Source organism: Pseudorasbora parva, chromosome 17 (genome assembly GCF_024679245.1).
Source record: "Pseudorasbora parva isolate DD20220531a chromosome 17, ASM2467924v1, whole genome shotgun sequence".
Classification (NCBI taxonomy): Eukaryota; Metazoa; Chordata; class Actinopteri; order Cypriniformes; family Gobionidae; genus Pseudorasbora; species Pseudorasbora parva.
The window spans coordinates 3,530,321-3,543,187 of record NC_090188.1 but is presented as its reverse complement, the minus strand read 5'-3'; the positions used below and the strand labels follow the sequence as shown (position 1 = coordinate 3,543,187).

The window sequence follows — 12,867 nt, the reverse complement described above, 5'->3', positions numbered from 1 at the left end:
GCACGTGTCTTTCTGAGCATTGTGTGTGTGTGTGTGTGTGTGTGTCATAGTCAGGACATTCACAGACAGTGTGTTCTCTTCTGTCTTTCTGAGCATTGTGTGTGTGTGTGTGTGTGTGTGTCATAGTCAGGACATTCACAGACAGTGTGTTCTCTTCTGTCTTTCTGAGCATTGTGTGTGTGTCATAGTCAGGACATTCACAGTCAGTGCGTTCTCTTCTGTCTTTCTGAGCGTTGTGTGTGTGTGTGTGTGTGTGTGTGTGTGTCATAGTCAGGACATTCACAGTCAGTGCGTTCTCTTCTGTCTTTCTGAGCGTTGTGTGTGTGTGTGTGTGTGTGTGTGTGTGTCATAGTCAGGACATTCACAGTCAGTGCGTTCTCTTCTGTCTTTCTGAGCGTTGTGTGTGTGTGTGTGTGTGTCATAGTCAGGTCATTCACAGTCAATGCGTTCTCTTCTGTCTTTCTGAGCGTTGTGTGTGTCATAGTCAGGACATTCACAGTCAGTGCGTTCTCTTCTGTCTTTCTGAGCGTTGTGTGTGTGTGTGTGTGTGTGTGTGTGTCATAGTCAGGACATTCACAGTCAGTGCGTTCTCTTCTGTCTTTCTGAGCGTTGTGTGTGTGTGTGTGTGTGTGTCATAGTCAGGTCATTCACAGTCAATGCGTTCTCTTCTGTCTTTCTGAGCGTTGTGTGTGTGTGTGTGTGTCATAGCCAGGACATTCACAGACAGTGTGTTCTCTTCTGTCTTTCTGAGCGTTGTGTGTGTGTGTGTGTGTCATAGTCAGGTCATTCACAGTCAATGCGTTCTCTTCTGTCTTTCTGAGCGTTGTGTGTGTGTGTGTGTGTGTCATAGTCAGGTCATTCACAGTCAATGCGTTCTCTTCTGTCTTTCTGAGCGTTGTGTGTGTCATAGTCAGGACATTCACAGTCAGTGCGTTCTCTTCTGTCTTTCTGAGCATTGTGTGTGTGTGTGTGTGTGTGTGTGTGTGTGTGTCATAGTCAGGTCATTCACAGTCAATGCGTTCTCTTCTGTCTTTCTGAGCGTTGTGTGTGTCATAGTCAGGACATTCACAGTCAGTGCGTTCTCTTCTGTCTTTCTGAGCATTGTGTGTGTGTGTGTGTGTGTGTGTGTGTGTCATAGTCAGGTCATTCACAGTCAGTGCGTTCTCTTCTGTCTTGTCGCGCTTGAATGTGTGATCATATAAATGTAAGGCTAGACAAAGGATATTTTCAATGCATTAAATTGAAAAAAATTATTGGGTTAATGCTAATTTTGACAGCACTAAAAAGCAAAAAATTACTAAAATATACATTTTTTATTAAAACTGAAAATATGAAAATAAAAGCAAAACATGAATAAATACTAACACTAGTGTATACACTAACACTCACCTCTATCCTCCATGAATTTGTAAAGCTGCTGTAGGAAGTTGTCCTTCTCTTCTGGGAACGGCTCTACTTCCTCCTGCACACAGGAAACACAAACGCACAGAGATGTGTGTCATTCACAGACATTTGAAAACAGCAGAAAATACAAGCTACCAACTAGAAAAGATCACCATCTTGATTGCAATCTCATTCCTAAATGACAACGATTCTCCTGTGTCTGTAAAGGGATAGTTCACTTTGAAATGAAAATTCTGTAAAAGCCATTGACTTCTATAGTAGGAAAAAAATACTACAGAAGTCAATGGCTCCAGTTAACTGTTTGGTTACTGACATTCTTCAAAATATCTTCCCCTGTGTTCAGCTTAAGAAAGAAGTTCATACAGGTTTAAAACAACTTGAGGGTAAGTAAAGGATGACAGAATTTTCATTTTAAAGTGAACTATCCCTTTAAACCGTTGCCAATATCACAGCGAAACATTTAAATCTGTGTTCGCTTCCGCTGAGCCAGAGAGAGATGTCATGTATAAAACGGCAAAACAGACAAGTCTTTTCAACCACACAGTTTTGTTAGATCTGTGTTACAAATAATCATATCACTGAAGGGATAAAAGATTATAGTTTGGATATAAACAATGATGTCTACAGAACCTTTTGAAAGTAACTTGACACTTTAAATAACAATTGTATCGATTATATATCATTACACCAGTAGGTGGCGACAAGTGCCTGTTAAAAAATCATTCAGACTGCATCAATTAACATTTTTTAGAATTTATGTTATTTTGGAGAATTGTGATCTTAGTTTGACACACACAAAAAATTGATTTCTCTATTTATCCAAAATCGTGCAGCTCTGAAACTATTTAGAGGGACAATATATTTATTAGGGCTGTCAAAGTTAACGCGTTAACGCAAAATCATTTTAACGGCACTTAATTTATTAACACGCGTTAACGCAGCGCACATTTTCTGTTTGATCCGTGGCATAGCCCGTAGTTGGAGAAAGTGAGAGCAGTCATAGAAGCAAAGGATGCAGCAGCAAACATTAATAGAGAAGGAAAAGGGTTGACATTAACATTACTATTCTAAACCAAAAGTGCATTGCCTACAAGCTACCATATTTTCTGTTTAACTTTTATTAGACTCCAGGTCTATAAGAAAGAAAAGTGTGTTTTTTCACTGAGCACATTCTCTGCAGTCCGAGCGCGATGCACTGAAGCTCACTCTCGCTCTTTCTGAGGTAAATCATTAACACATCACCACTTACAGTAGATGTGTTTTATTGAACTAAATACATTACAATCGGCTAAAACGAATGCACAGGCCATTTTTTTTTTAACAAGCGCACTCCCGAGTCGGTGTTACTCACACTGTTCGCGTGAATCGGCACGGTTCGGCACACACACACACACACACACACACACACAAAATACCAACAGTTTAACAGGGAACGCAGATCTCTTAAAGGGGCCGCACTAAATTCCTACTTGTGGAATATGGACCTCCTCCGGTATGGTGTGGTTCTGGTGCGCTCACAGGTCCGCATGACAGCTTTCACATTACCAATTTTTCATACGAACTGTGCTCTGCTCTGAATTAAACTGCCAGTGTAAAAACTCCCTTTATATTCTTAAAATGAGAGAAATCACTGCTTTTTCTTAATTTTTACGTTTAGGCTTAAGAGACATGAACATCTGTGACCTTTGATACGTCTAGTCTTCATGCTTAAACCAAAAGTATGGTTTCACTAATAATAAATGTACATTTGCATAAAGCATGCATATTTGTCCATACCCATGTTGATTAGAGTCTTAAAAACTTAATTTAAACTTAATTTAAGAGACATTTACAATTGCTAAAAATGTGTGATTAATCGCGAGTTAACTCATGACAATCATGCGATTAATCACGATTAAATATTTTAATAGATTGACAGCCCTTATATTTATGCTCACCAAAGATGCATTAATTTGACTAGAAAACCACAGTAAAACAGTAATATTGTGAAATATTATTACATTTTAAAATAACAGAATTTATAGTAAAGTGTGATTTATTCCTGTGATCAAAGCTGAATTTATCATCATAACTCCAGTCTTCAGAGTCACATGATCCTTCACTAATCATTCTCATATGAGGATCTGATGATCAACACACATTTATGATTATTAAATCTTATGTAATATTATTACTTTTCATCAATTGAATGAATTCTTGCTACATACAAGTATTCATTTCTGAACAAGAAACCCCTAACTTTTAAAATGGTAGTGTATAATCAGACATTTATTTTACAAAAAAACAAACACTTGTAATGTATCAATAACTTAATAACAGTGATAAATAACAGGTTTTGACTAATTATTTTTGATGCATAAAAAATAAAATGATGAACAGGGGCTCAAATGAGTCTGTGTCTTTCTTTGAAAAGGATCAATTAAATGAACCTTCTGGTTTTCATTAGCGTGAGAGCGAGAACGAGTCGAGTTTAGCAAGCATCAATGATTTTTGCTCACGCTTGATCGTAAAACTGGCCAGTTTGGTCTCTTCATGTAAGAAAATGCAGCTTGTCAGTTACTGGGAAAGCCACACTATTATGAAGCTGTGGTTAAATTAGTGTCGTCAAGACCGTCAAACCAACTCTGGCTGTGATGTGGTTTTCCTCTATAATCTGGATTACACACACATGTCTGACACAGCTTTAATACAGGCCGTAGTTTTCCGACTAAACCTGTCATCACACACGCACAAGCTGTTCATCTATCACTCTTTTATGAAGAAACACGCCGCTTAAGCTCCAAAGGTGATATTTAGTGGTTAATAAATCAAGGTAAGCGCACCGCTGATGACAGGACTTGTGCTGGAGGAGTGAAAGCGCCACTATATCGACTCACATCAGCACAAGCATTTGATTCCCTGACTCAATCCCATTCAGATTCTGATTCGTGTGAACCTTTCACTGATGTTTCTCCTCAACACACGCTTTATGATCATGAATGCTGTCGTCACCTCTTCCTCTTCGCCGCTGGCCTCTTCCTCTTGTTCCTCCTCCTCTTCCTCGTCATCAGCCTCACTGCTTGAGCTTTCATCCTTCACCTCCGTCCTCCACGTGTTGGGCACAGTGCCGTTACGCTGAAACTCCCACGCTGCATCTAACGCTATCAAACACACCAACAGAGACAATGAGATTACATGTGCTCAATGGGAAAACTCTTGTTTGGCGTGTCAACAGCTTTCATGATCCTCTCGTTTAGTTCCATGTTTCCGGAAGTATTTTTCCCATAAGGAAAGAGGTTTTTTTTAAGAGTCATAAGCCATGAACCAAACCAACCAGCTTTCATTTGAAGCAAAAATGTATTTGAAAATGGGTCAAAATGATAAAGACCGTGTACTGGTACTTAAGTATGAATCATATTTTACATTTTTAGTTTACTGCTTTCATTTTAGTTAAAGTTTAACATGTGTTTTTGACAGTTTTATTAGATTTTTTTAATGTTGATATAGTTTTAGTTTATTTAGTTCTAGTTATTTTAGTACTTCAAGTTAAACTAAATCATAAACTAAACATTTTACCATTTTATTGAAAAGTTTTACAAACTGTATTGTTTGTTTTTGTCATTTTTATTAGTTTCTTTGTCTGTATAGTTCTAGTTACTTTAAACCAAACCATAAACTAAACATAACATTTAAGTGAAAGTCATTTTAGCTAAAGTTTAAATTTACTTTTTTTATTAGTTTCTGTCTATTTAGTTTGTTATTTCAGTACTTTAAGTTAAAGTAAATGAACAAGATCAAATAGTTTAAATAAAATAAAATTTAGAGCTAATGAAAATGTGTAAACAAACTAATACTTACTGTTAATTTCAATACTTACTAATACATTATTAACATCAAAAGTTGTATCGATTAACAGCTAATATACATAACTAATGTTGAAAAAGATGAATAAATACTGTAAACAAATGTACTGTTCATTGTTTGTAAGTAACAAGACCTAGTGTTTCCAATGATCTTGATGGTTTTATTTATGATTAACAATAATAACCCTGCCCTAAATGTCTTTCTGTAGGTGGCGCTCTTGCTCTCACCCGGTTTGAGTCCTGCGTCCGCTTTGGGAGATTTCTCTTCATCCAGCACTCGAATGTCTTTCCGTAAAACTGTGTAACTGCAAAATCAAATAAAACACTGTTAGCAGGGCAGGGCTTCATTACATATGAGAGACAACATGAATAACTTAGTTAATTACTGATCATAATTCAACACACTGCCGTATGAAACGTTTAAAAAGAATTATGGATGTCATTCATATCAATTAAACATTTTTATTGAATTAATTGCATTTCATGCCCTGCAAAAACATCAATGTTATTCCCGACATCCACCAATAACACTGGGCTTCCATAAGGGTTCATTCAAAAATGCACCAAATATGACAATAAAACCTTTATCTTGGGAAAACTGTGATTATGTAAATCACACAACAGGCCATTTCTGAGAACCAGAATACTGTACAGACATGAGGTTGGCCCGTACTGTTTGTGTATAAACAATTAGCACTCAAAAATTACAAGTAAATTTTACAAAGAACTACAAAAAAGCAGCAAGCAACATTGAAATACTGAAATTTTACTCTAATAATCTTTAATTTTACAGTGTATGAACATGAATCAGCCACGTCCTGTTAAAAGTGTCTGAATCGCTGCTCAAATGCTTCAGGATGGTGATTTTTAGTGGATGAATAAAGTCAGTTCTCCTTACGGTCACACAATGTCCAAATACCTTCTGAAGCTGCTTATAATGAGGGAATTCAGAGGTCATTAACAGTTAGAAGACATGTCTTTGTTCATCAGTATTTATAAATCCTCATGTGGCAGTGATGTCATTACTGTGCCGAAGCAGACACTAGAGGGAGCAGTAAAGATGTGCAACACAAGCTCACATCTTAAACCAGAATATCTTCCCCTTCCTCTTACAGAGACATCTCTTCTCTGACGACGAGGGCGGGGCAACCTGTCACTCACATGAGATCCACCAATAGCAAACCACAAGCATCCAATCAAATTCCACACAGACAAATTCAAGCCCCGCCCTACATTTGTTCTTGTTCCAGAAGCGTTTCACTCGGATATATGGCACAATAGAAAAGCGCAACTTCCCTTTCATGGCGACTTTAAACTTTGGCATGTAACACAGACACACACACACACACACACACACACACACACACACACACGCACACACGCACACACGCACACAATATTTATTCCCCACAGACTTGCACTGAAGGAGGGACTTGACTCATTGAGACCAAAATAATCAAAGAGACTGAAGGGTGCAGGACTCTTGATTTGAGATAGTAACTAGGGGTGTGTAGTATATCATCTACAATAACATCCTGATTGTTCTTTTAACAATGTGTGATCGGACTTATCGAGTATATCCCTCACACGCACGCATGCACGGACACGTCTGGTCCACTATCTTTGTGGGGACTCTCCATAGACGTAATGGTTTTTATACCATACAAATATTTTCTATCCCCCTACACTGCCCCTGCCCCTAAACCTACCTGTCACAGAGACCTGTGACAAGTGACTTTTATTATGAAAGGACTTTTATTTTGATTTGGACTCTCTACATCACCTCACATACACATACATTCATCTCTGTCTTGCGCAAGAATATACACCAGTTAACACAGAAATGTTTGTATTTCCACCTGTGTGTGTTTGTTGTTGAGGCTTTGTCCACATCCCTGACTTTTTGTTTCTTTGGTTAAATGTTTAGAAGTTTAATGTTTGTTACTTTGTGTTTGTGTAATTCAAAAGAAACGTACAACAAGTGTTCATGTTAAACGTTTTTTATTTTTCCTACATCCATTTACAAATACAAACAGATATACTTACGTATTCGTTCATCATCCCATTCCAAACAGTCAAACTGAGTTGCATTTACGTCCGCCATTTTGTATATCCTGTTCCCGCCACTAAAAGGCGCAGTTCAACTGTGTAGTTGAACAGGGGGAGTTTTGCCCACAGGTTAACATTTAATTGAGGGTATTTATATACTTCATATTGTTTATTACATTCTTTTCTTTACCTAAATGTGTATGTATTTGTATATTATGAGAGTTTATGTATTTTTATTTTATTTTTGCATTTGCAATGTATTTCTTAATTTTCTATGTTACCTCTTCCTTTATTTTTGGTTTAGTCCTATTGAGTGGCTTAGCCTATTTAAATGCTTCATGCAGCATTGTTCAGGGCTCGTTGAGTGAGTCAGTAAACCTGAATCATGTTACAGTGTATTGGACCAATTTATTGGTTTAGCCTTTCACTGCTAAATATTTTACACAGCCTGTTGTAAATACATTTTTGGATATTTGTTTTTTGTTTTTTTTTGTTTGTTTTTTACTGTAAATAAGGACTTGTAAATATCACCAGCACTTTATTGGGAACTGCCTCTACGTTGCACCTTGTAAATAAACACCTTTCCGTCACCCAGTTACCAGCCTCCATCCCTTGGTACATCCAGGTCAGTGTTGCTAAGCTGTTAAGGCAGTTTTGGATCCTCACTCCGTTTGAGTGCATTGACCAAGCTAACACTACCAATGTAATATAAACAAGGGCATACACACACACACACACACACACACACACACACACGCACACACGCACACACAGATGCACGCACACGCGCGCACACACACACACACACACACACACACACCTGGAGAGTCTAGTAGGTTAGACCAGTGCAATTGAGCATGCTCGCAAGGTAGTAGTACTTTTTGAAAGTTCAGACACTTTTGGGGTGGGACGACAAATTTCAGGCTTTATTAATTTTATATGGAGGACGAAATCCAACGGGAACTGGGAGGTCGCATGCAATTCTACGTCACTGAACTAATCTTCATGGCACTTTAGACCCCGATTCGCAGACAGCAGCAGGTGTGAAGGGAAAACGTTCCTGGGACAAATCATTTTGGGTAATTTCGTTGGAAATGCGGCTTTAGTTTATTAAAATGCATTTATAATGCCCTCAATATTCAAGATGTTGGGCAAAAACACTGCTGTATGTATATTTTATTTACATAATTTTATACAGTTAATCAATCACACAAAGAGAGACATTTTATACCTCCAAATATCAGCATGATTGCAAATGTGAAAAATGTTCAATAAACAAAGTTAATATTAAGTGACATATTTTAGACACAATAATGCCTGTTTTGGCTCTATTTCACCAAAAAATACAGTTCCAAACAAACCAACAGGAGTTTTTTTCATCTCTAAGCAACACACAGCAATGTTTTGTAACTCAATGAACGAACTGATTGAATGAATGATTCAATGACTCACTCATTAAGAAAGTCAAATGCTTCGTTCCTGAATGTATCGTTTGAAGCTCATTGGCTGAATCTGAAATCGCCCCCATACCCTCGAGTAGGGCATTATTTGAGGAGACAGCCATTTGTAGTGGTGACTAGATTTCTCGTAGAGTGAAAAGCTGGGCTGTGTCGTTGTAACCTCCTCTTAGCGCTGGTCTCTGTTTTGCTCTCTGCTTGCACTTTGAATATTGAGAGAGAAATTTGATTATACTGTTATTATTTCTATGTTCAATTTGTGGGAAGGAGTTGAACGAGGAGGTCACACACAGCCTCGTCATTAGTTCTCATAATTCATGTACAGTAAGAACTGAAGAGACTCATCATACAGAGAAGTCAGTCAGTTGAGTTTGTTTGATACAGTGCTTGTATAGTGTTGTATTTCAATGCATTTGATAATTCATACTCATAAAGTAGAGCTGGCATGACATTCATTACAAGATGATGAATTAAAACATTTCAAAATGCACCTGCAGACTATTTTTCTAGTTATGTATTTTGCCATTGAGGATATTAAAAATACAGTGTGAAATTCTTGTCTCGTTCTCGTGAGCCAAGTGTCTCGTCACACCCCTGACTCACTCATTAACAGAGACTTGCTGCCACCTACTGACGGTTTTAATTTCACATTTAAAGTATCTTTTCATTTTTAAAATCATTTCAAAATATCAATATTTAAAGTTTTATGTTTAAAACATCAACACATTATTTCTGCATGTGTAACTGCAGGTTAACTTAGTCATGTCCCTCTGAGCTCATTAACAGTCAGTGTAAATGATCTAAATGCCACTTCAGATGCAGCTTCTGTGTGTCTTCTGCATGAATTTAGTTGATGCTGATTTCATTTGATTGAACAGCCCTACTGTGTCTTATTATTCTATTTGAATTTATTCATTAAATGTAAGAATTTGACAAAACATTGATGCATACATTTATTTAAGTTTAAAACAAATGTCTTTATAAAGGTAAAAATGCTCATAAAAGTTAATAGATGATTTCTGTCAATGCTGTGAACTGACCACAGCAAGGAATAAAATATAAAAAAATTGAGTAGACAGCCGTCCACGACAGTCGTAAACGTACATATGCCTAAATATAATCTAATTATCAATAAAATCACAGAAAATATTGAGATATAATTTTTGTCAATATCGCACACCCGTAATAGTAAACACCAGAAAAAACAATCCAAACACTTTAACACCCTATATATGCAACATCCTGGCAATTTAGAGTTTGATGTCTGTCTATTGAAGCACAACATTGGAAACAAGAGTTTTGTCTATTTAGAGAATCATCAGGAAGCTCCAGTCTGTATAATCGCGGCACTCACAGGTTTCATTTCCATGAGGTCTAACACAAATATTTTCATAACCAGACATTTCTCAGCACAGCGCTTAAATAAGACCAATTCTGCAGTATAAATTGGTTTTGGAAGGTTAATCCGAGACGGGCATTTAACTACAATATTCTCCGCCTAGCCCACAGAAATATCACCGGCTCCTCCATTGCATGTGCCCAGTGGTGGCGTCTTCCCTCATTTTCAGTGTTTCTGTCACATTTAAAGGATGTTTTATAAAGTCACAGCTATAAACAGAAACAACAGCACACGTGAGCTAACTTCTTCTGCACCTCGAGAGCTAAAAGTAGAAGCACGGACTGAAATAACTTCATTTGAAAGCTACTCACAATTTTCCATCTTTGAAGGAGCGGACAAAAACGTTGTCTTTTTTCAATGTCACATCTTCATGACAGTCTGGAGAGATGACCTTTGAAAAAAATGAAGAAACAGAAGACAGAAGATCACATCAATGACAGTTTGGCACAGAAAACGTTGTTTTAGTCTTTTAAGGTGCACCAACCTGAAAAAAATGGTTTAGACCTAAGGAAATAAATACTAGGTAAACAGGAATATTTTTAATATCAAAACATTTCATGCAAGTCCATTAATGATTATATGTATACACATTACCTTTCCAGTTTCTTGCAATAATTAAGACTTTTTTTGCCCACCAAAACTACATTTATTTGATCAAAAATACAGTAAAAATTGTGAAACAGTATTCCAACTTAAAATGTTTTCTATTTAAATATATAGTGTAAAATAGTCTTTAGTGTCACATGATCCTTTCATTCTCAACAATGATGATTATTATCAGTGTTGTAAACAGTTGAGCTGCATCATATTTTGTGGAAACAGTTATGCACTGCCATTAAAAATATACTCAAAAAGTTCTTTTAAATTGTAATATTTCCAAAATTAAGGTTTACTGTATTTTTAATCACATAAATGCAGCCTTGGTAAGTATGTTATTAAGAAGAATATATTAATTATTCCAAACTTCTGACTTTTAAAGGGGGGGTGAAATGCTGTTTCATGCATACTGATCTTTTTACACTGTTAAAGACTTGGAATCCCATACTAAACATAGACAAAGTTTCAAAAGTTAAGGTGGACGTTTGATGGGAGTATTTCTTTGTCAAAAATACTACTTCCGGTTAGTCATAAGTTTCGGCAAGTTTTTTGCGATCATGCGTCCCCTTTGACGTTAATGGGGGCGGAATTTCCTTGTATGGGCCTTACGGACAATTCTACCGGAAGCGCGTGAGAGAGAGAGAGAGAGAGAGAGAGAGAGGGAGAGAGCGAAAGCAACAGGCTATGCCCATCAAAGCGCTCGTAGGCTGCGCTGCACAGGTAATGTGCACAATTAACAATGACATCAAAAAGTGCGTTTTTGGTTGCCAGACCAAGACAGTCCTGCACAGATTGCCCAAAAACCCCGCGTTAAGGCAACAGTGGATGTAATTTGCTTTTCCGGATCAGCAACTGAGTTGCGCGAATGTTTATATCTGTTCGCTGCATTTCGGTGCCGACTGTTTCATAAACAAGGCCCAGCTTGACGCCGGATTTTCCAATCGCCTAATGCTGAAGGATGGAGAAGTCCCAACGTTAGAACCGCGGGCGGTGAGTTAGACTGCTTCAAATGTCTGTGCCTATGCTCATCAAGTAGCCCAAACATGATCACGTATAGTTACTATATATATTACTATATATAGAAATTGATCAATGGAGCATGCGATGTGTAGTGCGTGTACATTTGTTTAGCTGGCCACTATATGTGTAACTTTATGTTTGTGTATTGTAAAAGCACTCCAAACAACAATACACAAAGAGTGGGGAAATATGTTGAACTAAATAAGCACGCTTCTTCATTCAAATGCGCTACTATTCCGTGTCTATCTATGTAAACACTAACTTAACCTGTCTACACAAACCAGGCGTAAACACACAAACACACGTGCACAACTGCACTTCCCACATGTACACCTTCAAAGACAAAAATACGACGATATAATTCAAGTATAAATATGTAAATAACACAAGCCGCTAAGCATATTATATAGTTAGTGTATAACTTGTACCACATAGAGACGTCCTGCTCTAGTCGTTTTTGCTGCTGCTCCTGTTCAACTGCAGCCTCTGGGTCTGATTCCGGATCATAGATGTATGGCTGTATCTGATTAAAAGCCATATTTTTATTTTGAATAAAGTTTTTTTCCCGCTGTTAGGGATGACACAGCTTTACGACGCACTCGACTCAACTCAACACACAGCGCGCTGCTGCACACGTCATTATTTAGCTCCGCTCACACGATACGCCCCCACCCGCTCTGCTTTTTTCGGAAAGACTCGGAACAGCGCATCTTTCTTACATAATTATAAAAAAAATAAAGACTTTTCGGAGATATGCAGGATGCAATGCTACTCTATAGGTACTCAAGATTGACATGACACTGACTGAAACTGAGTGTTTCAGCCCCCCTATAAAAAAGATTGACTCTGAGATTGATACAATTCACTTAATATGAATATTTTTAAGATGTGCATAAAGAAAAAATATGTTATTTTTGCCCTGCTTTTTTCAGGCATTAAAAAATAAATAAAAAATTAGAAAAAAACAAACAAAAAATGACTTGAACACCCATTAATACTGGCAAAAACATATTTTAAGAAAGCCTAACTGACAATCGAGCCTGTATTTCAAAAGCCCTGTTCGGACAGGATTAGTTTAACTTGGGGAGATGGGGGTAAA

At 37.3% G+C, this 12,867-nt stretch overlaps 1 protein-coding gene across 3 annotated transcripts in view; it reads right to left on the bottom strand.

Annotated features, from left to right (window-relative positions):
* arid4b (AT-rich interaction domain 4B) overlaps positions 1–12,867 on the bottom strand; it is a 151,363-nt gene that overhangs the window by 39,653 nt on the left and 98,843 nt on the right. For all 3 annotated transcript variants that reach the window (XM_067420933.1, XM_067420934.1, XM_067420935.1), the window contains exons 9-12: positions 10,463–10,542; positions 5,475–5,551; positions 4,396–4,544; positions 1,390–1,462 (exon numbers count right to left, since the gene is read on the bottom strand). In XM_067420933.1, the coding sequence (XP_067277034.1) occupies positions 1,390–1,462; positions 4,396–4,544; positions 5,475–5,551; positions 10,463–10,542 (379 nt within the window). The remainder of the gene's footprint in view (positions 1–1,389; positions 1,463–4,395; positions 4,545–5,474; positions 5,552–10,462; positions 10,543–12,867) is intronic.